General features: G+C 44.6%; 1 protein-coding gene across 1 annotated transcript in view; it reads right to left on the bottom strand.

Annotated features, from left to right (window-relative positions):
• The window catches only part of med13a (mediator complex subunit 13a), a 70,260-nt gene that overhangs the window by 15,254 nt on the left and 31,242 nt on the right, over positions 1-23,764 (bottom strand). Inside the window, exons 4-14 of the mRNA XM_041952424.1 lie at positions 17,667-17,812; positions 12,109-12,309; positions 11,811-12,005; positions 11,496-11,658; positions 10,614-10,724; positions 8,184-8,939; positions 6,407-6,623; positions 2,985-3,015; positions 2,385-2,503; positions 1,981-2,071; positions 437-648 (exon numbers count right to left, since the gene is read on the bottom strand). Coding sequence (XP_041808358.1) covers positions 437-648; positions 1,981-2,071; positions 2,385-2,503; positions 2,985-3,015; positions 6,407-6,623; positions 8,184-8,939; positions 10,614-10,724; positions 11,496-11,658; positions 11,811-12,005; positions 12,109-12,309; positions 17,667-17,812 — 2,242 coding nt within the window. The remainder of the gene's footprint in view (positions 1-436; positions 649-1,980; positions 2,072-2,384; positions 2,504-2,984; positions 3,016-6,406; positions 6,624-8,183; positions 8,940-10,613; positions 10,725-11,495; positions 11,659-11,810; positions 12,006-12,108; positions 12,310-17,666; positions 17,813-23,764) is intronic.

Raw genomic sequence — 23,764 nt, 5'->3', positions numbered from 1 at the left:
TAGACATCAGAGATAATGAAATCCTCAGAAAGTGGAAGTCACACTGAATCTAAAAATGTGCTTCACATTTGCAGCAGCAGAAAAGCAGTAAAGCATGAAGTAAAAGAGTGAAAATTGCCTAGAACTCATATTATCTTCAGGACTATTGCTGCAGGACTGCAGTAGGGATTTACTATGTTTTCTCATGGGCACAGCTGGGCAGATGCTTGTTGACATGGAGAACGAACCCTGCATTCCTAATCTGATGGGCAGTCTCTGACCAATAGGCCACCCAGCTGTTTCAAAATGAGCATGGTAAAGAACATATATCCAACAATGATCATTCACTTTGACTTGTGGCAGCTACTGGTTCTGGCAGTAAATTCAACCTCTTGGTTCAGTCAGTTGTAATTGACGCTGCAATAACGCGTGACAGATTTACTGAGTCTAGACCCACCTTGATCTCAGATGGCTTCGGGCTGCAGAAGCTCTCCTCCACCTCAATCTTGAAGTGGCCTCCCAGAGATGAGGTGCCGTCCAGCGTGGTCATGCCTGGGTTGGCCTCCATGCTGCCGTAGTCCTTGCTGCACATGTTCATGGGCGAGTAGCCCATGATGTGCTGCTCTAGGGAGGGAGGTGTGGGAAACATCTGGTGCAGGTCCGCTGAGCCTGGTGGGAGAGAGAAACAACGGGCCGTCAGAATACGACAGGCTTGGATTATGATGTGTTGGAGAGGAATGACTGCAGAGGGTAAAAAGTCTATTCCAATCCATAGCCCTTATCATATCATGGACGACTTTAAGAGGCAGAATTTCAAGTTGTTAGAACTCTGTTGCTTGTTACGATAGCTTCTGTCAAGATGCTTGCTGATGTACGTTTTCTTGTTCTGCAACCAAATATGACAAGCATCTGTCTTTACAGGCAGCTACCATGTAAATACAAAACAGATGAATACTTATTAGATATGCTTGTCTAATAGACATCTCGCCCACGGCTGATGAAATGTTTACATCATATGTCACAGTCACCTTGGCATGTTCGCTCACATTTTTTTCCCTGTTATATTAGTGAGAATATTTACAGGATCCAACAGAGCTGTTTATGCAAAGTTGAAAGGTGGGTAATAACAGGAGCGCCTTCTTTTCATACTGCTTTCAGTTTCGTAAGCGTGTTCTACCCCACTAGAATGACAGGTTTTCTGGTAAAGATATGCATATCTCTATTCAACAGCCAAAGACTACGTGGGGAATATCCACAGCCTGAAACTCTCAAACCATTTTTCTACTTGCCAAACGCTTCAGGTGGAGACTAACAAACACTATTAATAGGCACAAACTACTTTTGTACACTATCTGTCTATAAAGCTAAAGGAAAATGGTTGATCTGAGACCAATTACCTTCACAGCAAAATACAGTTTCCTTAAATTCTCTTTAGCTCTGTATTAGTGTCCCTGAACTCAAAAGCTATGAATAAATAACGAAATGGAAACATATGAGAACGTACTTGTGCTACAGTTGTGTTCAAGTCAACAAATTGGGTGTTGCTTTAAGGCAAGACTCTGGTGTTAGCAGTATAGTAACAAAGGAGACAACAAGATAGCAGCAGGACGACTCCAGCTGTCAGCTGCAACCTAAACACTGATGCACCGTGAAGTTAACTACAGCTACATTCTCCACCACTAGGTGGCCAAGCCAAGGGTGAGCATCAATGATGCTTGAGTAGTAAAAGCCTTAATTTTAATTAGTGGATTTAAAGGATATGCTGCCATTTCACTTAGCTGTAAATGTGAGTAGGGGGAATACCACGTTAAAACTGAAGTGACTTCTGGCGAAATCTCAGTGAACCATTCTTAATTTTCAAGGGACTCGCAGGGCTGAAGAATCAGATTCTAGATTAGCACTTGAGGTAAATCCAGCCTTGTAGTTGAAGGAGACACGACACATCAGCGTTCAGGGAGAGGAGGGAGAGGCATCAGTAGAGGTAGATGCAGAGATACATACTAATGCAGGATACAGGGTCCAAAGTGGATGGCTTTGGTTCCTTGCCGCCGAATTTCTCGTCCGTTCCGTTCACCGGTCGCCTGGAACCAGGCTGTGGACACACACACACACACACCAAAATTAAAACAAGTTTTTTAGCACCTGATCATGCCGGTAACTCAAGGTGTCAGTTAATAATACTGCTCCAAATTCATTCCTGTTATATTTCTGAGGCCTGCGAGTCAGTATCATCCATGACATCTTCTTAGAGTAACTGCAGTGGGTGGTGATAAGTGTCAGCTGATGATGAAGAATGCCAGTGGAAACACACACTCATACACACACACATACACACAAATACTGTGCCAGGCCGGACTGTGTGCAATGAGATATTCATTGCAGTGCGAGCCAAGGTCTATACTAACCAGATCATCCTCGTCTGAGTTGAAGAGGTTGTCCAGGTCGTTGATGGACACCACCAGGTCTGTCTCGTGGATCAGGCTGGTGGAAGCCATGCGGTTGTGAGCAGCCGCCCGCTGAGCATCTGCACAGACATAGTTCCTGTTAATACTAAAATATCCACCTGTAGATGTTTAGTGTTTGAGAACTCAGAGAAAGGCAAAAATCTTGATTCCAGCTATGATCATTTATGCAAAGTGACTACCCAGATTGGCTTCAATTTATTCTCCATTCAATCAATTCAGGAAGAAGATTTTCCTCTAAAGTCAATTACTGAAACGCCTGTAGCATGACAAATCTGTTATATGAGATTTAAATAAAAAAATACTTGAGAATGAGTGTTCCTTGTTTTCGTGAATAAACATAGTATCTATTAATATGTTGGGAAGACTGAATTGAAAGTGCAACACACAAGTTTCATTCAGTATGCTACCTCCCCAGATCTAAAGGAACAACAATTTCCTAGTTCTTCTGAGGGCGGCAGTATAACTGTGTGTGTCTGTGTGACAGTAGCCAAGGCATAGAAAAGGCTAAGCGGGTTGTTAGGAAATAAAGAGGCTCCTTACCATCTGACGGACCTGCTCCTCCATCTTCACCCTGTGAGGAAAAACAAAGATGGGAAGGTTAGATGGAGAGGTGAAAAAAAACACACGTAACCCATACAACCAGACAGATCCATCAAACAGTGAATATCTGATTAAACAAAACTCTGAATGTACAGTCCACAAAGATCAATTGTTTATAATAACATGACACCAATCCCATGTCGATGAAGGCTTTTCTTGTATTTAATGAGGGCCTGCAGCTGAGCAGAGCCTGCTTCATTACTGTGTTAACGTGTGAGTGTTTGAAATCCTTTGAGTCCATAACTGTGATTAAGAACGATACAAATAAATTTCACTGGACCAGTTGGGATACATCACAAATCAGAACATGGAAATACACACACACAAACAAACATGTCGTGAAGCAGACTGATTTACAAAGGGGGGCCCCTTTCTCTAATCAAGGCAAAAATAATAACAATAATAATAATACTAATAATACAAGGGGAAATTGGACAGGAACAGAAGAACAGAGAAAAGGGACTGCTTGCCTCTGCTGTGGCAAATGAGATTTCCAGTGTGGATCAGAGTGAAATCATGATCCAAGGAATGGCCTCTTAGGCTCCCACCCAGACATCAATATGTAGGAGGGCTGGCCTTCTGTGTGTGCCTGTGTGTGCTCTCGTGACGGGGTGTGTGTACTGTGTGTGCTGAGCAGTTCTAGCTGGGGAACAGGAAAGTTATGTCCTGGCCATTGATTTCATTACGCTCCAGGGCTTTTCTCTGAGTAACGCAGGCTTTAATCTGTCTCCCTTTAAGGACCAATCCACAGCAGTGCACAACATCCGCACCATGGCCACAATCTATAGGTGCTAATGATGCCTTGACCCCGTATCAATAAGCTGGCCTTGGGTGGAAAAGTGTGTACGTGTTAGTCTTTACATATTGCAAAAGCTTGTTCAGCTCCAAGGGTGCCTACATGAAGAGCATCCCATCACCTTTTTCCTCCATCTCACTTAATTCAGGAGGCTCTGACACAGGTGTGCCACTTCAGTGTAATGGTATGGTGATCAGATGATGGCCATCTGCAGCACAAGTCACATGGCCTGCAATGGGGTCAATAACTCTCCAGTTTGAAGATTTGACAGACTGATTGCTGGAGATGCTCATTTACAGTTCACACTACGTCTCTGCACTCTATAGTGAGCCACCGGTCGGTGGTCAACCCTCAGAGCCTCACTACCGCCAGTGGGTTTGAAAGGCATGTTTCCTTTACAAAATAAATAAATAACCAAATCTAAGTTTACATAAGTGATATGACAAGAGCCAAGGGACAAATATTCAACTGAACTGCAGGCTGTTTTTACACAGAGCACAGGTTGAAAACACCTAGTTTGTAGAGGTTGTAAAAACGCATGTGTCGCAATTTCTGTAAAATAAATTATCAAAGAAATTAAACCTGATTTTTTTTTCTTTTTTGTGATTATTGGCTTACTGAGTTATACTGCATACAAGACATTTTTGAGTTCTCCCTACTTCTTGCTATGATTGCTGTTTGCACAGAGGTGCAGGACTTGCGTATCTATTGCAGTGAAAAATGAGCCCACAGTGAGGAAAAAAAAAATGTGACGGGCCAAAAACACCCAGAAACTGCTTGCTTTAGAGGGTTAATCGTCTCAACGATGAATAAGGATGATGTTGCAACAGCTTGTCGAGCTCCAAACCCACAAACAAAAGGGGGAAAATGGTCTGGGGTAATTACCGGAATCCCAAATTCTTATCTTGATATAATGAGTTCACTCTGCTCCAGGTTTATAATCCACATCAGCCTAGTGTGAAGTTAAGTATCCAGCAGCTGCAATAAATGAACAAGAAGCTCAAGGAAAAAGGCCCTAACACTATGGTATTATCTATCTAAAGTAAAAATCGGGGAGGGACACCCACACACATGTGGTGGATATGCACACACCACATCAGGCAGACAGTGGAAGGGCTCCATTGCACAGACTGCTCTTCAGGGACTCTCAGCTCCACTGAGAGCTGCCTTCACCCTCACATTCCAGCACAGACCGGGGGGACAGAAGAGAAGGAAAATATTTGAGTGCGCTTTTTAAGCTTAATGGTTCAGTGGACCAGGTTTGTTGCTGCGGTTAGACTCCAGGCTCAGTGAAGCCTGATGCACACATGCAGCGAAGGAATGAACACACACACACACTGAATCTCCCTTTCAATGCTGCGGGCGATCCACAGCTAACAGGTGGCCCTTGTCTGGAGCTGGAGCCAACAACCCCAGTGGCAGAGGACTACGGTGCAAAAGGGAAGGAGGGAGAGGGCAGATCCAATAGGAAAAACATAACAACTTAAAGGAAATTGGACAGGCTAACTATTTGGTGTTCCCTGGGCTCAGCTAACAATGGAAATCCAGAACAGTTTCCTGTTCAGTGAGGCTTGGGCAGCCAAAGCAAATGTACAGTATGCGGAAAGCCGTTGCACCCTTATTTTTAGCGCAGTATTGCTGAGGATGCTAATGGTCTGTTTTCTACCTCGCTTGCTCCTTGATCTTAAAGTTAGCCCTTTGTCCCCTCTTTACCTTGGGCAACTAGAGAGGGAGGTGTGGATGAAGTGGTTACTTTCCATGCTGCCTTTTAGGAGGGCTTCATAACTGGCACTGCCATTTTTGCATTAAATCCAATGGGGTGTGGCTGCACACTAGAATGAAAGCAGCCAACTTGCAAAAGGCACTGTGGGTGGCTTACTTTTAGGCAGAGTGGCATTCAACATGGCCTGTTTTTTTTCAGGTCAACTACTCACAACAGAGAAATGGCAGGCTGTCAAGTTGAAGTTTATGACAAGAACCATCAGCATTAGAAGTGGCAGCAGAGCTGTACAAATATCCCGCCATAATACTGGCTATAGCAGTGGGTGATAAATGGAAGCTGAATCATGATGCGTAAATATCTTGTGAGATAATCTATCCTTAATTGGGGTATTTGCAGTCTTAAGTATGAAGCTTTTATCACTAAATTGTTCTTGAATTGCAGTCCCTGCAACACAGACACAAAGAAGCTGTTCTGAGGCCATCATTGTGGCATATTGATCACTCTGAACGAGGATCAAATTTAAGATGAGTTGTAATCTCAACTGTAAAACCTGCAGTTAAAATGAATAGTAAGCCTGAGTAAGACATATATAGCAGAGTAAAGTGAAGCATATGTTGTGGAAGATGAAGTTAGATGTCTGACAGCTGTACAAAGGTTATGTTTGCTAATACAGAAAGGTACTGCAGTTTGTTGTTATGGAGACAAGTGGAAAAACCTGTTCTCAATTCATCTGCATACCATTTGGTTGACAATGCACATGTAGGACAAAATCTAACAGTTTTCTATCTGATGCTTTTGTACAAGCAAGAGGGACCATTCCTCACTCCACCTGACTAGCCTTACCTTATGTTTCTTGCCTGGCTCACGCTCCCCGCCTGCCTTATCCTTCTTGTTGGAGAATGTGAACTTGACATCTCCTTCCTCGAATGCATAAGGGTCCACCTCCGGCTCGTGATCTCCGTCGGTTATGGCAGCAGATAGGTACTGGTTCCTCCTGGCTCGATACATCTGAACGCGCTCTTCAGACACCTTCAGCGGCCATTTAGATGTGGACATCACCCTGGGAGGATGGAAAAGCTGAGGTGTGAGGACTCTGGAGTCTGAGAGATTCACAGTGCACAGACAACACCAACCACACACCACCTAAACATTGTAAATGTACATCCCAAGAGCTATATTTCAATCACTGACCTTATTAAAAGATCAGTGAGTTAACAAATAACAGAAAGAAGAGATTTATGTGAGAGAAGCAGAAAACTCACTACTTCAAAGGATTCTCTCTTTACAATTTTGGCAACAGGAACATTTCCTCAAGCGCTGTGTTTGGGCCTGATGCTGCCTGATATCATATGTCACATTTGTTATCATGTTTATCTGCAGAAACAGAAATGGCAGCGATTGCAAACTGCCCTGACAGCTGTCATGCAGCACAACTGGATGCATCATGTTTGTTGTCAGACAATTACATTTCGAGCAGATTTATGGAAACGTGGTGACTGCCGCACTGACTGCTCATGCACTTGCAGACAGACACATTTATCACTTGTTACTGTGACATGGCTCATCAAAAGCTGTGGCTATGACTGTGGCCTACTTGTTCCTTATATGTAACGGAACAGGGAGGGAGGGAAAAGAAGAAAATGACTGGCTACTCGGCCGGAGAGGAGGGACTGACCCAACTTATGTGTTATCCCTGGCCTTCGCTGCCTCCTATATTTCTCTGTACTTCTGTCCTCTCGTCATGCCTGTCCAGCTCTGATGTGAGGTGATGGTGTGCAGTGGCCTGGGCCAGAGATTAGCCGCCATTCAGAGCTGCGGCTGGGAGGATTACAGCTCACTAGAATAGCCCATCCAAGTAGCTGGCCCCTAGGGATTGCATAACCCCGCCGATAATTCCCACTACGGCCACCCTATGGCCTGTTGGTCACTCTGCCTGCCTTCACACTGGACGAGCCCCCTCTCTCTGTCCATCTGTGATCCTCTTCCTTGCTGGCAGCTTCTTCTTGGTGCAAGCCTCTCTCCAGTGCCTGCCAGCCGACAGTATTTCTTTCAGCTTCAACTGTATTACAATAGGAGAGGTTTTTATCTTTATCTAACCTTACCATTACTCTTCAACTCTCCTAACACTGGTGTGTGTGTGTGTGTGTGTGTGTGTGTATGTTTGGGGTGCAGGAATCGATGAGTAGTGCTGGCCCTGCACATTGGTGATGTATGATGTCAAAAGGGCACATAGCAAGAGATTAACATGCTGTGTGCAGCTCAGCGCTATACCCAACATTCTGAAACTGAGGGATGAGGGAGGGGAGGGGGGTCGGGGGGATCTGAGTGAGAGAATGAGAAAGGGGGAGAAGGTGGGTTTTGCATCATTACTCTTTCAAAACAGTTTTTTCTGGACTATTGAAAGTGCTCCAAAGCGGCCCGAGGCCCCGCTGTAACAGGGTGAATGGTAGGAGGGCTTGGATGCCTAACTGTTTAGTCAGCCTGCATACGGCTGAAGCCTCTGTGTGTGTGTGTGTGTGTGTGTGTGTGTGTGTGTGTGTGTGTGTGTGTGTGTGAGTGAGTGTTTGTAAGAGAGCGAGGAAATCACAAATAGTGATGTCAATTGGCAGGTGTCACTCACTCTGTGACCGACACCAGGTTTTCCTGTGATGCTGAGGCCTCGTCCCTCAGCTTGTCCCCTGGCAGCAGTGGCGTGGGCAGCTCGGCTTCTTTCCTGCGGGGTAGGTTGAATAACCTCCATGGTGCGTGGGAGCTGTCCTCCTCCAAGTTGACCGCTGCGCCCACGTACACAGTGGGCTCAGGAGGCTCGGAGTAGGATGAACCTCCAGGGTGGGAGTGGGGGTGATGGGAGTGGAAGTGCTGATTCAGACCCTCTGGCCCGCCGGGCTCCTCGCCGCCGCCCTTCACCCCAACCAGGCAGGGCTCCGGGGGTGGCTGGTAGAAGTGTTGGCTGTTGGGGGTTGAAGGGTTCTTCATGCCCTCCCCTGACTCCTCGCTACGCTCGCAGGGGTGGGGGCTAAGTGGTGGGGGTTGGGGGGAGTTGGCCTGTTCCGACGGCCCAGTGCTGACCACCCCACTGTGGAGCTGGGGGGCTTTTTGGATGGCGGACACATCCGCAGAGCGTATACTTGTGAATCTTCCTCCATCCTGACCCCTCATGGCCAACCTTTGGCCAGCTGTTGCCTCTGTCTCTATCGAAGCATCGTCGCTGGTCAGACTGCGATGATGGAAAGGTGTCTGGGGTCTTTTCTGCTGCTTGTCACCTTTCTCTGGCTTCTCTCCCCCGGCTTTGTGCTTGGTCGGAGGCTGGGAGGGCTGGCCTGCTGACTGAGCCTGGCCTGGGGTGCTGCCTGTTCGCTGCTTCACAGATTTGTATCTGAAAGGGGAAGACAAACGGGGAAATATGTTGAGACTATGAGGCACCGGTGACACCAAGCAAAACGGCAACACAGACAAAAATAATCAGTCTAACCATAAAGATGTGCAATGAGAATTTTTCATCGTCATGATTCAAACAGATTCTGTGCCGCTTGTGTAAAAAATCTCCCTACAACCCCCTCACATCTGCTTCTGGAAAACATCAATTAACTCAATTATTCTCACACGCAACATGGCAAGGCAGCCTCACTAATCTCAAATTAATTAGCAGACAGACAACAATTAAGTTGTATAAATGTAAGACTGCAACACCTAATCCACAAATGTTATTGCACATTCATAATTTTCTTGATTATGCACACTCAAACATGACATGAACAAAATCCATCTTCTGAAAGTCTATACATGAACCTTTTGCCAAAACATCCAAACAGAAAAACAATAAATCAAACAGAAACTGTCTCACTCTTAGCGCTACTGCCTAGTTTTTATGAAGCGGATCAGATGATGCATTATGCTGGATTACACCCTACCAAGTCTTCACCATGAAGCCACTTCAGTCACCTTCTCCTGCAGCTACCACTGCATGTCTCTTGGGTCAGCGTCAGTGTTCCTTCAGCCTCCCCTCTGCTGGGTCACCCCTCAGCCTACTGCTGTGGTTTTACATTAGGGTGTTGATGAGGAAGCGGTGTCTCTTTAATGGCCAGGGTACTTGCATGTCCTGACAATTCAATGTCAAGATAAGCAGACACACGGAAGGCTTCCATCCAGAAAACAGAGCTAATGGCCATTAAAACTGGCAATGCACAGAGCTTCCCATTTCTGTGTCGCCAAAGTGCTGGGTGGCTTCCAACAAATTAACATGCTCCAGCTGACTGGCCCAATCCACTCTGCTCTCGTCTGAGGTCCAAGCCGTCTCTCCTCTCCCTAGGTGGATAAAAATGCCTCGTGCGAAGGATTCCCCAATGGAAGCCTGCCCAAACTTTTAAGGTATCCGCCAATCAATATGTCAGTTTAGATAGTACTTGCTCATTAACCTTGATTAAGAATTTTCTTTCAGTCTATTAGATCAGTTAAGGATCGCCATGTGGAGGCTAGTCAAGCATCCAGACCTGCTGGATCTGCAGTCTGCAGTGGAAAGCTGCTTGTCTTTACATGTAGGATACATGTAGCCTTTCCCAGCCTCTGTCCTGACAATAACTGTACAACAACTGTAACTGTGCCCATCTGTCCTATTAGATAAAAACAACAGTGACATTCAACATGTTTTGAGCCCATTTGTCAAATAAGGAGGATGCAACAGGCACACGCTCCTTCTATTACCACGGTACCCCTTAAATGCTCCATCAGAGGTCAAACTATTCTTTCTCTATTCCCATCAATGTGGGAATAAAAATGTCTGACTTACAGAAACACACAACCCAGCAGAAGCGTCAGGCCCGACACGGCTGTCATTTAGACAAAATAGTGATAAATTGGAAAGCATGAAGAATAATATGCTTGTCAAAGTCTAGACGTGGATATAACTTGCAGATATTTTGCTGACTACGGCCCTCTGCGTTCAAAGCTCCTTGGGCTCAGGAGCTATGTATAACCTCTTTGAAATGTCTTTGAGCGCACATACATGAGCAATATGTGCACATACTGTACATCCACATGGGAAGAGACTGACCTGGAACAGCTGCAGTATGACCTCTGTGAATGCTCCACAAAATCCCAGGCTCCCACCCTCTCTGTCAGCTCCTCCTCACAGGTACCGTTGGTTGCGGCTGAAAACTTCCGCCTGGGGAGTGGAGAGAAAAAAAAATTCGGTCACAACTCTACTGGGGGTTAATTTTGACTGTAAGTATAGCCACTTCATTGGCTCATTTTCATGCAGTGTTACTCATGAGAACAGACCCACCCACCATGATGACAAACCCTAAAATTATGGCATAAATTCAAACTGCACAGCTTTCTCATGTTTCTTTAGTCTACAGTGGCGAATGGCACAAGCTTTGTGCTGAGGCTGATTTCATTGTCCTGCTTGGAGCAATAATATTTTGGCTGACAAGCCAACAGCTAACTCCAGCCGACATTCTGTGCTTGGTCAAGGGGCAACAGATCCCGGGTTGCTCCCAATGTGTCAGATTCAGAGATTGTGAATAATACAAAAGACCATGGGACAAAACTGCAAGCTAACCCTTGCTTCAATTACGAGCGATCATCATTTCCACCTAGGTTTTTCTGGCATTTTTGTATGGTTTGTGTATGAATAAATAAAACATTATTGAAAACGCTTTAATGCAGTCTGTCAATGCAGTGTGAATATGACAGACGCGCAGTCAGAAGGTGCAGGGAAATATCATCAAAAGGCAACAGTGCCAGAGAATGGGGCTGTGCAGATTCACACTTCATTCAAAGTTTACTGGGAAAATAATTCACCAGGCGTGGAGTATTGGCCTGTGTGGAGCACCTTGAACCAGCTGAAGCAGTTGAGCTTATTGTACTGCAAGTAAAAATGAGATTTCTAACTTCAAGAAAACTTGAACAATAGAGACAAAGACAGACTTACTTGTTCTGGGCTCGGTTGATATTGCACTCTTGCCAGACGCGCTCCACCACGTGGCTGGCTAGTCGTCGTGGAATCTTGCCTCCATGGTGACTTGTTCTGTCCACGCTGAAAGCATCGGACGATGAAGGCATCTTCACCCACTTCTGGGCTGAATGTGAGTCCACTGGAGAGGAGAGGGGCAGGGTTAATAGACATACAACAAAAAGTGAACAATTTAATGATGCAGATCAATTCAAAAGCAATCCTCGCCTTTAAGACTTAAAGGAAGTCTTTACTGTCCTCGCTTATAACTTTACATCGTGTTAATGCCACTACCTGTCTGTGCCTCCTCAGGCGATGTGGGAGGGGTGAGGGTCACCAAAGACATGGCGGGTTCTCGCTGGGAAGCAGGCACTTGGTGGCCACCCGAGTAGACGGTAGTGCAGTGGGAGGACCCCACAGGGGCCACAACAGGGATGTCTGACTGGGGTACCAGCACTAGGCAGGCTGGGTACACCATCCGCACACCACCTGTACACACAGAGGCAGCATGTTCAGGAACCAGAGTAGTCAGCTCTACAGGTAATCTCACAAAGGTTACGCTTAATGATACACATATTTTCCAAGAACCGACCTACGAGGACCTCCACAGAGGCCAGAGAGTCATCTTCCCAGTCCATGTCCTCCACCTTATCCTCCGACACACCCTCCTTGGCGCTGGGGCTGATGGGGTAAAACTGGTTCCACTCCTCAATCAGCTTCTGGGTGGGTGGGTCTGACATCTTGAAAGACTGGCCAGTAAGCGTCCCATTCAGGCCAAAAGGACTCAGGATTACTAGCCAGAGGGAAAGGGTGTGGAGTAAAAGAGATGAGGAAGACAAGACAATGTTAGTCAGCATGAAGACACTTTCAACTCTCCATCATTCTCACAGCACCAATCCTCACATCCTTTCCCCCACACTTCCCTCTTCCCAATTTTTGTTATTTTTGCTTTTCCTTGCACCTTTATCCGTTTTCTTAAACTGCTTCCTCTTATTAAATCCTCCAACATTGCTCCACCTTATTTCGCTCACTTTTTTCATTGAATAGTCTGTATTCTTCCTCCTCCGTTCCCTTCTTTTGTCTCCTCAACAAACATAATAAACCTTTTGCTCTTCACCTCCTCCCTTTTTCTTTCAATCGCTCTGCCATCATACCCTTATCCTTCCCCTTCTCCTCCTCCTAACTTGTCTTAATTCCTTTCTCTCATTAGTCTGTCTTTATGCCTTTTTTCTAGGTCCAGGCCTTCATTTCATTCTTCACCTCATTCATGTCCACTTTTATATATTTTCTCTTCCTGTTTTCACTCTTGCAACAATCTAACGCTTCTTATCTTGATCATCGTTCCTGTCTTTCTTCTCCCACATGCTTCCCTTTCCCTGTCATTTTGCCATCTCCGGCCGAATCAGAAGTGCTCTGACCTTTCCAGAGCACTGCTGGACCCAGCCGGTCCTGGCTGACTCGCCAAATACTTACAGAGCAATCCAGACGCCAATTATTGGCAAGCGGTGGCCTCTCAGAGGCCATAAACAGAGGCTTATAAAAAAAAGGCCACTCCTCAGCAAACACACTTGACTGCACAGACATATGGGAGTCAAACAGAGCCCATCAGCCTGCTTATAGAACAGACCAACATCCATCAGCGACTGGGGATAGTACTATAAACTAACATGCATAATGCATACATATGAGCACAGAAACCATATGCATAGCAACTTGACACGCATATAGATGTATATCAGCTTGTTATGCTGCATTTGCTTTCTCTGTGTGCAACGTACATTTGAACGTGGAAGCGGGGGTATAAATGGTTCTATGAACAGAGTGTCTGAACGAGCATTAGTTAATGTCCTCTCTGCACTGCTTTTCTAGTGTGTCATTACTAGACTGGATGGCCTCTGTCCCCGGGTATTGATCCTGCGGCTGGACCAGAGAACAGCTTCCAGGATGGGAAAATGGCGGGAGGCAATGGGAAGAAAAGTGTAGGAGAAGAAAGATGAGATGCACCTTCCAAATCTTCCAACATATAATCCTTAACACTATCATGGAATCAAACCCATTTTAAACCATTTATGGTGGCCAATTAATCTACAATAGCTAGTCAATATATCTACATTTAATAATTACCCCTCTATATAGTAGATTTTATTGGTCGTGGTGGAGTCCACCATTCCCGCGCAGGATTCAGATTGCCTACCTAAGCACAAGGGGATGGAGAACAATCCAACGCAATTTAATCTCGGTGATATCAGTTTTAATTTTTACAAAGGAGTAATGGAGCAAGAAGCAGCTCTGTTATATGAAGAGCAGCATGCGACAGGCTGCACTCCTCTGCAAGATAACCAGCTTCACTGTGCCCTGCTGTCATGTAGAAAACTGTTGCACCCTGTGCAGCCTGACATCACATCATGGTTGCAGTTATTACTGACAGACTTATTTATCAAAGCAAGGTGAGTCCATTTGGTAATGATATAAACAGATATTGCTCGTCTATTGTATTTCTGACAATGTTGGTCAAGGAGTGTTAAACCATATCTTGTTACCACAGTAAACACCTGTCAACCAATGAACAAGGACTGAAACCTCAAGTATTACAAATTAGAACGAGAAGGTTTAAAAATTACTGGTTTGATAGAAAAATCTAATATACAGATGCAACATTTCTGGATATTTTAAGGCAGTGACTGACAGGTGGCGGTGAAAGGTAAGTAACAAGGTGATGGAGTAAGCACTGTTGAGCATTACACCAGGCAAAGTACTTCACTTTTTCAAAACTAAAGCATGAAACATGTTGCCTAGACACAATGTATCCTGGATGCTCCTCACAATAATGTTCACCTCAGCAAAAACAGGGCTACACAGAAGAAAGAACAAAAGTTATTAATGTTGCGGTACACAACAACATCCAGCACCGGCCGATCATATTAACCTTAATTAAATTCAACCCGACTCCTTTTCCCTTTCATTTCTACATTTACACATGCACACACACTCCTGCTTGCATTGCATGCACAGACCTGAGGCCAGTTGAGGAAGAGAGATCAAAATCAGCACAATTATGGAAATGGTTTACCGTTTTCCCCATCACCACCCCACCTCACCCTCTCCTCCATCCCCTCTGCCTCTCTCTCTCTGACTGTGAGTCTATCTCTGGCTCCCTGAAGACATGTCAAATGTGCTCAGATCAGTGTAATGGGCTGAGAGTTCATTACATTCACTCTGCGCCCTTTTATGAGGTCACATCCTGAAGAGGTCTGCCTGCCGGAGCGCTCTGCCGCACCGTAAACCAAGCTTGGCAGAGGTTGGGGGCTGTGGGGGTGGGGGTGGATGAAGGGGATGGAAGTCAGCCCTTCCTCGACGCTATGCTTGGTTAGCCAGGAGGAGATGTACTGCGGCGGTGAAAACACACACCTGCGCACTGACACACGCCATACTCAGAGACCGAACAAAGCTAGTGCTGATCGTAAAATACATAAACAGAGACACATGTCTGACTACATGACAGGGAAAATAGAAAGACTGATAACTGGGCAAAGGCAGGCATTCATTGACCAATAAAATGAGTCATAAATAACCATCTACTAGTTGGCAGCTAGGGAGCAATACAATCGTCCTAAATGACAACCAAAACCCATCAAAATCCCTATAGAAATACATCTACCAAGTTCCAATAATCATTTTATTTTTATCCAGGGTACTACACTTTAACAAGACGGGACATTATCACCTACCTTCAAGGGGTTGGCTATACATGAATTACTGTGGTGAATGGAGGAAGTCATCACTGTTATTATTCTGGATGGGCCGCATGGACCGGGGGGTGAATCACATCTATCTATCTATCTAACTATTTATGACAAGGTAAAAGAGGAAAACTTTGGGGCTCTTGGTTCGCTCTGCTTCATGTTTGGTAGAAAGAGAAAGGAATTTTAAGATCTTGATAGTAGAATCATTCTGCGACTGCAGTCAAGCTTCTGATCAAAAGTGCTCCTTTCGCCAGTTTTCTGGCAAGCTTCAATTTCTGTTTGGAGACACATGGGTTTAAAATGTGTACGTTACAGCGAGACCAGTTCAGGTGGCATGTTGTTGTTGTGACAACGAAAGGGTCCACTTGACGTCTGGTAGAGGGGGGGAGGATCAGGGGAATAATGAAGATACAGATATGCATACCTCACCTTTGATACAAATACCAACAGGGTAAGTGTGTGATACTTGTGAGAAATAATTTTATTCCAACAGTGTTGTTCAGAGAGCTATTTCCTTCCCGCCACAAAATAAGTCAAAACGTATTTCATAGTCACTCCTATGTGTGAGTGGAAATGCAAGCAAACAGTGGTTTTGGGATTACATAGTATTTGGCTTAGGGTGGGGTAATGAATTTAGATGGGATATCATTAGAGCCACACATTTCTATAACTACACTACACTATAATTTAAAGAGACTGCAGAGGCTTTCTTTTTTTAACTGGCTGCAAGCCAATCTGTAATGAAAGCCTGACAGAAGATTGTATATGCATTATCTTGGCAACAGCCCCCAACACAGCACACACATAGCTTACTAATACATTTTATTAGAAAAAAAAACACTCCTACACATACACTGAGCATTTAACACTGACAAAAAATACTTTTAAAATGCTGTTGAAAGCCTATTTACCTTATTTACTTCTCCACTCTACTCCACCCTGAACTCCTTGTGGCAACATTCTGGGTGCTTTTCTCAACAGCCTAAAGTTACTTTGAGCTAAGTGAAGTCCTTGACTCCTCGAGATTAATGTTTTTGTCAATGCTATTTCTTAGGTTTGTAGGCAGTTGTGTCAACAAAACCTCTTTTTTTGGGTTAAATCAGCTTCCTGAAAATAAAAGTATCTGCAGGACCACTATGTACAAAAAACGGATCTTTCAGTATCTGATTAGCAGATACTGTATGTTGTGTCTTTTCTTTCATAAGTGGGAGCAAAGGAGGCATTGTCTCCTTGTTTTGGCCCTTTGACACATGGTGTCATTGTTGGTTGACATTTTTTCCATTTAGACTTGACAGAAGAGAAGTAACCACTTATGATTCAACAGTTCATTTCAACTAAGGACGTCAGTGATTAACCGTTACTCAGTTAACTACTGAGAATATTTTTGACTGGTTACAAATGTCAGCCCATAGTTTAACTTCCATACACACACACACAGTGTGATGCATTCCAGTCCGAGGCCATCACCCAGTTGGTGTGCGGTATTATTGAGATCCATATGCTGCCAATCAGTGTGGTAGAAGGCAAGGGATCAAAAGAGCTGGTTTTGTATCTCAAGCCTGAGTTCGTTCTGCCATCGAGAGCTACTGTGACTAAAGGCATTGAAAAACCGAACAAGAATGAGTTTGAAGTCAAGCTAGCCAGCGCAGACAAGCCAGGTCTGATCACCGACTGCTGGACAGCTCTCACAAACAAAAGCTTCATCACAGCTACCCGTGACTTCATCAGTGCTAACTGGGAGCAGGGTTTGCATTATCTGGGAATTACTACTTTTTTGGACCAGTAAAATCCTACATATTTAAGTCTCTGCAGTCATGATGTCAGGTGAAAAAATGTCTGCTTCTTTGATGTCTGCCCTCCCTCTCACTCCTCTTTGTTCCATGATGTGGTCAGACACAGTGGCTAAAACAAATACAACACAACAAACTACTTAAATTAACCACATAATTTCACATTACTTGAGGAAACTTTTAACAAGCTATGCAACTGTGTGAGTGTGAACAATACAGATTTTTTCTCATTTTTGAAAAACAAAATTCCAGCTAGGCAAAGTCATAGGATGATGAGCTCAGTTGTCAAAGTTTATAGTGCCAACAGGAAAATCTATCCCAATTCTCAAGTTTGGGTCAAACTGGGCCACTCTGCAGAGCTTGGTGCTTTTTCATTGGTTTTTGGTATTTTGCAGTTTATGGAAAATTCTCCCTCACTGACCCTAAATTTTTAAGATGCAAAGCTGAAAACACAGCAATGACAACAAGCTACTGGTCCTGCTGGCCTGGCCGTTCGAGCCCATATGTACAAACAAGTGTGTGGTCTTCTACTGGATTCTGTCGGCTGGCTTTGAACTTTTCCCAGTGCATTCTGAGCGGCTCACAAAACCGCCATGTGTTGTGGACTGGAGACCCACCTTGGAAGGGGCTGGATGCCTGTTGAGCCAGAGTGAGGTGCTCCTCCGTCAGGTGGTAGACAGGCTGGTGCTGGTTGATCTCCACACTGGTGCATACGTTGCTCTCACCATGCAAGAAGAAGGTGAAGGCACAGGATAGGTGCTCACTGCGAGGAAGGGGAGAGAGAAAGAAAGAGATGAGTGGTTTGGGATCACACTACTTTAATATGCACCTTTGAAAAGAAGCGTCGCTTGCAATGAATGACTCCAGTAGAGTGTAAGGTGGAGAAGTGACTGCTGTGGGGAGAAGGGAGCAGATCAAATAGTGGAGTTCATGTTCCTTTTCACAGAGAAAGGAAAAAGAGTTGGCTGGCAGAGGAAAAGTAGAGAGAGAAAATATGATTATAAAAGCCTGTGTCTTTTTTTTTTCCTCAAAGTCTCTGCTCTCGACAGTGACTCTTGATAGGAAAGATGAGGTCAGAGATAGATGCAAGGGAGTACAAGAAGAGGCTAATCCGTGCACCCTCTGGCAAACATGCCTTATAAGCATGAATCAATTTTTTCTGATGGCTGGATTAAGTCTATATTGTGATATTGCTAAAGACAATAACAAAGCATGTCCATCCTTCCAGCGTAATGTTAAATAGTAATGCCTTTAGACTTAAACTGCCTGTGCAGAGGTCAAGATTTAAGTAAGTCAATAAAGCGGAGCTCACAGGTGGGATGTGTGCACGAGCATGTGTCCACAATGTGTGTATAGCGCCGTGTGTAGCTAAAGCAAAGAGGCAAGACCTGACCAAACCTGGGTTTCAAGCCAAGACACTCAGCTCTAACAGTACGTCGCACACACGCTCTTCTGCTTACAACAACGCCTGCCTGTGCCAGTCTGACCTCAACACCACACAACAAAAGTGACAAGTTGAAGAAGAAACGGAAAGCAAGGACGAGGCAGACGGAAGGAGAGAGGGACGGAGCAAAATGCAGGCCATTGTCTGCGGGCTTTCCTCTCTCTTTCAGCCCGCTCTCGTCCAAAACACACGCCGGCAAACACACACGAATCACACAAACGCACAGAGCGAGAGAGAGACAGCGCAAGTGACGGATGACCAAATGAAAGAGGACGCTGTGAATTTGGAAGTGGATCAAAGAGGGTTGCCTCCTCCGAGGATTTGGTTAAGCAAATATCAGTCTTCTCTCCCCGTCTCTCTCTGGCACACCTACTCTGCAGAGGATTAAAGAGAAGGAGCAGAGAGGCAGAGTGAGGCAGACAGAGAGATGGAGAGAGAGAGCACTTCAAGAAGATAATACCACCTACGTAGTGAAGAGATGCCCTAAGCCCCCCAGAGCTTGACATTCATCTTACACTTTTTTTTTTTTCAGTAAAAATGAAGGTGGTGCTAGTTGGTGAATGGCTATGAATGTATGATATTCATATTCTACAGCTGGAAGCAAGTAGGCTAATGAAGGTGAGTCAGAGCAAGAGAGAGACACTTGCATCCACAGCAGTGCTGCCCAAACATGCATGTACCCAGGTATTGGACTGCTACTGCCATGACATATAAGGATCAGGTCAGATTTATTCAAGTCTGTCATAATACAATACTTAGATGCATACTTGTACATTTAGAGAGCTACTGGTTGCTGTAATCATTCCTCCTGTTTCTACAGGCCGTGCAGCAATCCCTTCCTAACGTGACCGCAATGTAAGTCATGCTGGACAAAAACCAAGACCTCACCCTGTAAAACAATTCATTCTTACGTTAATCTAAGGTTAATATAAGGCTTCAGCAGTCTGAGCTACTGGGCGTTCAGACAGAAAACAGCCTTGCATTTTTCAGTTTGGCAAAAGCTAATACCTCGCTCAGACAAATCAAGCAGGTATCTTCCAAAGTTACAGTCTTTACAGCACAGAATTCCCTCTTTATGTTTATTTCCTCACTGAGCTGCACATGAAGGGAACCCAAAAAGGAAACTCCACTCGAAAAAGACTACGTTTGGAAGATACCCTCTTAATTTGTCAAGGGCTGCATTTGGATGACATTATTTTGCACTACATGAAAACACACTCAGGCCACTCTGTTGATGCAGCAGGCTCTGGCAAATGATGCAGGGTCGTCCAGCAGAAAGGTTGAACTTGGCTCAAGTTCACCAAACCACAATGTGACATCATCTGGCAAGGCGCTGTGTTGGACCATTAAATAAGTATAAGAACACAATCCTGGTAGATTATTTTGTAACAATGCCATTTTACCTCACCATCACCACAAACAAAGACAAAAAGTTTGCTGCTGTGATACTTTCCAGAGTTGCAAAATTCTGTCTCATAATATCAGAAAACCGCTGTATGGTGTTTGGCATCTGATACACCCTCACACTGAGGTACACTCCCCCACCAACATGCCATTTGAATTTACTTTAAAGTGCAGAGCTGTTTTTGGTCTTAACACCCACTTACTTGGACTGAAGCCTCATATTAGCCTGAGATGAGCTTTAGAACACACTGGAGTGGAGTTAGGAATGGATCACTGAACAGCGAATATGGACAGTAAGAATGAATGTAGTGAACAACGACTCTTAAAACAATCTTGAGAATTTAATTTAAAAAAATTTAATTTAAAAAAAATCTAGCCAAGAACAGTGATGTAATCCATGCAGGCCAGATTAGGTCATGGAGTCTAATTGTGGCTATCGAGCAAACTGAAACGGTCTTTCAGTTGTCACGCTTTCTTTAGCCTATAACTGACTTCTTAGATTATAAAACAATTTACAGCGTAATCCAATCCTCTAAATGCATTATATGTGTGCAACAAAGATTCCCTGTCAAACAAATATTAATTTCAGTACATGGAAAGAACACCCAAGTTGAACTGTGATGGTTATATTCAGTCTTCCTAGTGCAAAATAAGAAGAAAAGCAAAGAAAAGGAGCAGTGAGAGCAAAGATGCCTTTGTTTGGGAACTGTGACACGACTGCTCCGGCGCTCTGACTGCAGTGTACATCTGCGAGGGGAGTGTGTGTTGTGTAAAACACCCTCCAGTCCTGGGCATGGCATGTCACCCAACCACCTGGAGGGTGTGTTAGAAACAACAAGTAGAATAATAAAGATGAGGGTTAGAATGGTAGCCAGGCATTAGCTCTCCTCATTAGCATAACTTGGACTGAGACCTGCTTGCAGGGGGTGCTGAGGTCATTTAATGCTCTCTTGAAAGGAATGAACCACATTTTTTGGGGAGACGAAGGAGCTGGTAAACCTGTCGAGCAATGAGAACATTGTTGTCATCACAAGAATGACCAACAGATCATCCTGCTATTACTGTGGTGTATTAATGTACGTGGGAGCGAAATGGCCGAGAGAGCAACAAGGGAGGAAAGGAAAAGCGAGTGAGAGAGACGAGACCCTACAGCTGAGAGAAATGAGAGATGTATTGTTGCATTCTGCAGACGTCAATGGGACTGCAGTCTACCGTTCTCCCCCCACACGCGCAGAAAACCTGACACTGCACACTCACACGTGTGTTTGCAGGGCACTTGCAAACTTGAGGTAGAGGGCTGCCATCTGTGGCTCAACAGGCCGAAGTACACCACAACTCTCACACACAGCATCATACCAGATCCAAATCAATTCTTTACAAATGTGATTGTACAGATTGCTCTGCCTGTGTCAGCTGATTGGTTAAGAAGATTATCAGGCATGCCAGCTGTTGGCATTAAAACTGTCACATGCTAAATGATCACATTACTATCCAGTAGAGATTAAAGGACGAGCTGCTCTATATGAAAATATCACTTTACATACTTTACATGTTTGTCCACTCGTATAAGCAACAAATCAGCATCACTGTAAGGCATTTTTACTTTTTGCCAGATCACATGAAAACCCGGAAATAATCCTGTATGTCAGCCTCATTAAATGTTATTTTTAGAATCTATTGACCCACCTGAGCATTTAGAGCATTAAGCTGCAGAGCGATTGCCGACAGAGGGAAGGCTCGAATATCAACAGGTGCTTGGCTAGCGCTTGGCCAAGGAAGCACCGAAACATCAACAAAAACAACGGTAGCATGACCACACACACGTGACACACACTAACCACTAGCACGGAGCATCGTGCCAAATTCAATTCTTGTGCAAACATCCGCGGCATGCTGGTGAGGGAAACACAAAACACAACACACAACACAGACACCAGCTGCTAAGCAGGGCAGAGGTTGGGGGGTGAGCAGGTCAAGTGTAGGCATGGAGAATGAGAACTAAATGATTTTAAGTATTTCCCTACAGACAGATTTCAGTCATCAGTTTCACAGAAGCTTCTGGTTGTCATTCAGTAATACACTCACTTGTTATGTGAAATCTAAATGGAAGAATTAATCATTTTGGGAAAAGCACTTATTCGCTTCTTTGCTGAGAGGTCGCGAAGAACATGGACAGCACTCTCATGTTTGTACAGTAAATATGTAGCTACAGCGAGTCATCTTAGCTTAGCATAAAAACCAGGGGGATACACCTTGTCTGGCTCTGTCCACAGGGAACAAAATCCACCAGGCAGCACCTCTAAAACCCACTACTTAATATATTACATCTCATTTGCTTAATCCATGTAAAACTTTCTGAACTGCTCCTTTAAATGAGCATGGGCATTCCCTGTGTGACTCAACTCCAAATTAAATTCTAATGAAATTATGATTTCATTTGAAAACAATTTCCTACATTGCCTAAGGGTTCCCAGGAACCTCCTGAGGGACCCCTCGGGGGCCCTGCTCCATGATACACTGTGTCTGTGTAAGTATGTCGAACCTGCCTCAAGACTCAGGTTCTTAGGGATTTCAGAATGCCATTCCCCCTTCAGCGAGATAGTGCTTGCACTGACAAAAAAAGGCCAAAATCCAAGGCCAGTGTTGAGCGCCATAGAAAACTGTGCATGCACGTGATTAAAATGCCACCTGTCAGCAGCACACTGTGCATGAGCTAATGGTCACAGAAATCCCTTTTTAACCGACTTAAGATTTCTCATCTCATTTGTTTACTCTATTATTAGAGGATTTAAATGCACCATTTTGACAATGGAGAGAATATATGAGACACAACAGGCTGTAGTGTACCAAAAACACTGACTTTTACAGCCTTCAAAATAACTAGATATTTGTCAGACTATCATGTTCATTAACTAGACGTGTGGGGCTTCACTTTTATCTCCATCTCCCTCTCTCTCTCAGTCATGTTGAGAAAGAATATGAAGGAGGGAGGGTTGCCGTTGTAGCCTGACAAAAAGCCAAAGATCTTTTAATCATCTTTTCTCTCTCTGTCTCCACCTTCCCTCCCACTCCCCTCTCCTCTGCTCTTCATCTATTAACTGGCAAATAGACTGGGCTGCTCTCTGATCTGCTCTACTTTTCCCTCTCCTTTGCCGCCACACACAGCTCACACTCGCTCACATGCCACTGTGACTGTCCACAGAGGCACTCCCTGCCCAGCCTCTCAGATGCAAATGGCCAGTGGCCTTTGGCTGGGTGAGGAGACAATAAGATAGTCCAGTGAGGATTTGAAGCGGGGCCACATACAAAGGAGGGCAGGTGGGCACATTTGCCTTCAGCTGGCATGCCATGGAAATGAGGTGCCAAAGGCCAGCGGCGAGCTGTGCGGCGGCGTGGAGCGAGTGAGGGAGCCGAGTGGGACTGACAACCTCCATCAGCGTCACAGGGATGGTCTGCTGTGTAGCACACAAGCAGATGATCAGCCATTTCACCACCCCAAAGTTTTGACACGGCATTTACTCACAAAAAGGTATTACAGCTTGTTCCTTAACAGTACACAGAGCAGGCCTATTGACATTTCACTTCATCAAAGCACTTATTCACTGAACCAACACCAACTGACACACCGAAACAGAACAAAATGCTGCTTTTTAGTTTCCTCAAACATTTCTAAACTGCACTGGACACTATATTCTGCACCATTTCCACTGTTTGCTACAAATCCCAAACTCTCTAGGGTTGCAATTGAGGATTATCTTCATCAACGATTAATCTGATGATTATATTCTTGATTAATCGTTCATCATACAAAATACCAAAACCTGTGAAAAATACCAATTGCAGCTCCAAGATAGTTGGAGAGTCCAA

The sequence above is a fragment of the Chelmon rostratus genome, chromosome 14, assembly GCF_017976325.1.
Source record: "Chelmon rostratus isolate fCheRos1 chromosome 14, fCheRos1.pri, whole genome shotgun sequence".
In the NCBI taxonomy this organism is placed as follows: domain Eukaryota; kingdom Metazoa; phylum Chordata; class Actinopteri; order Chaetodontiformes; family Chaetodontidae; genus Chelmon; species Chelmon rostratus.
This window is presented reverse-complemented; position numbering and strand designations above follow the sequence as displayed.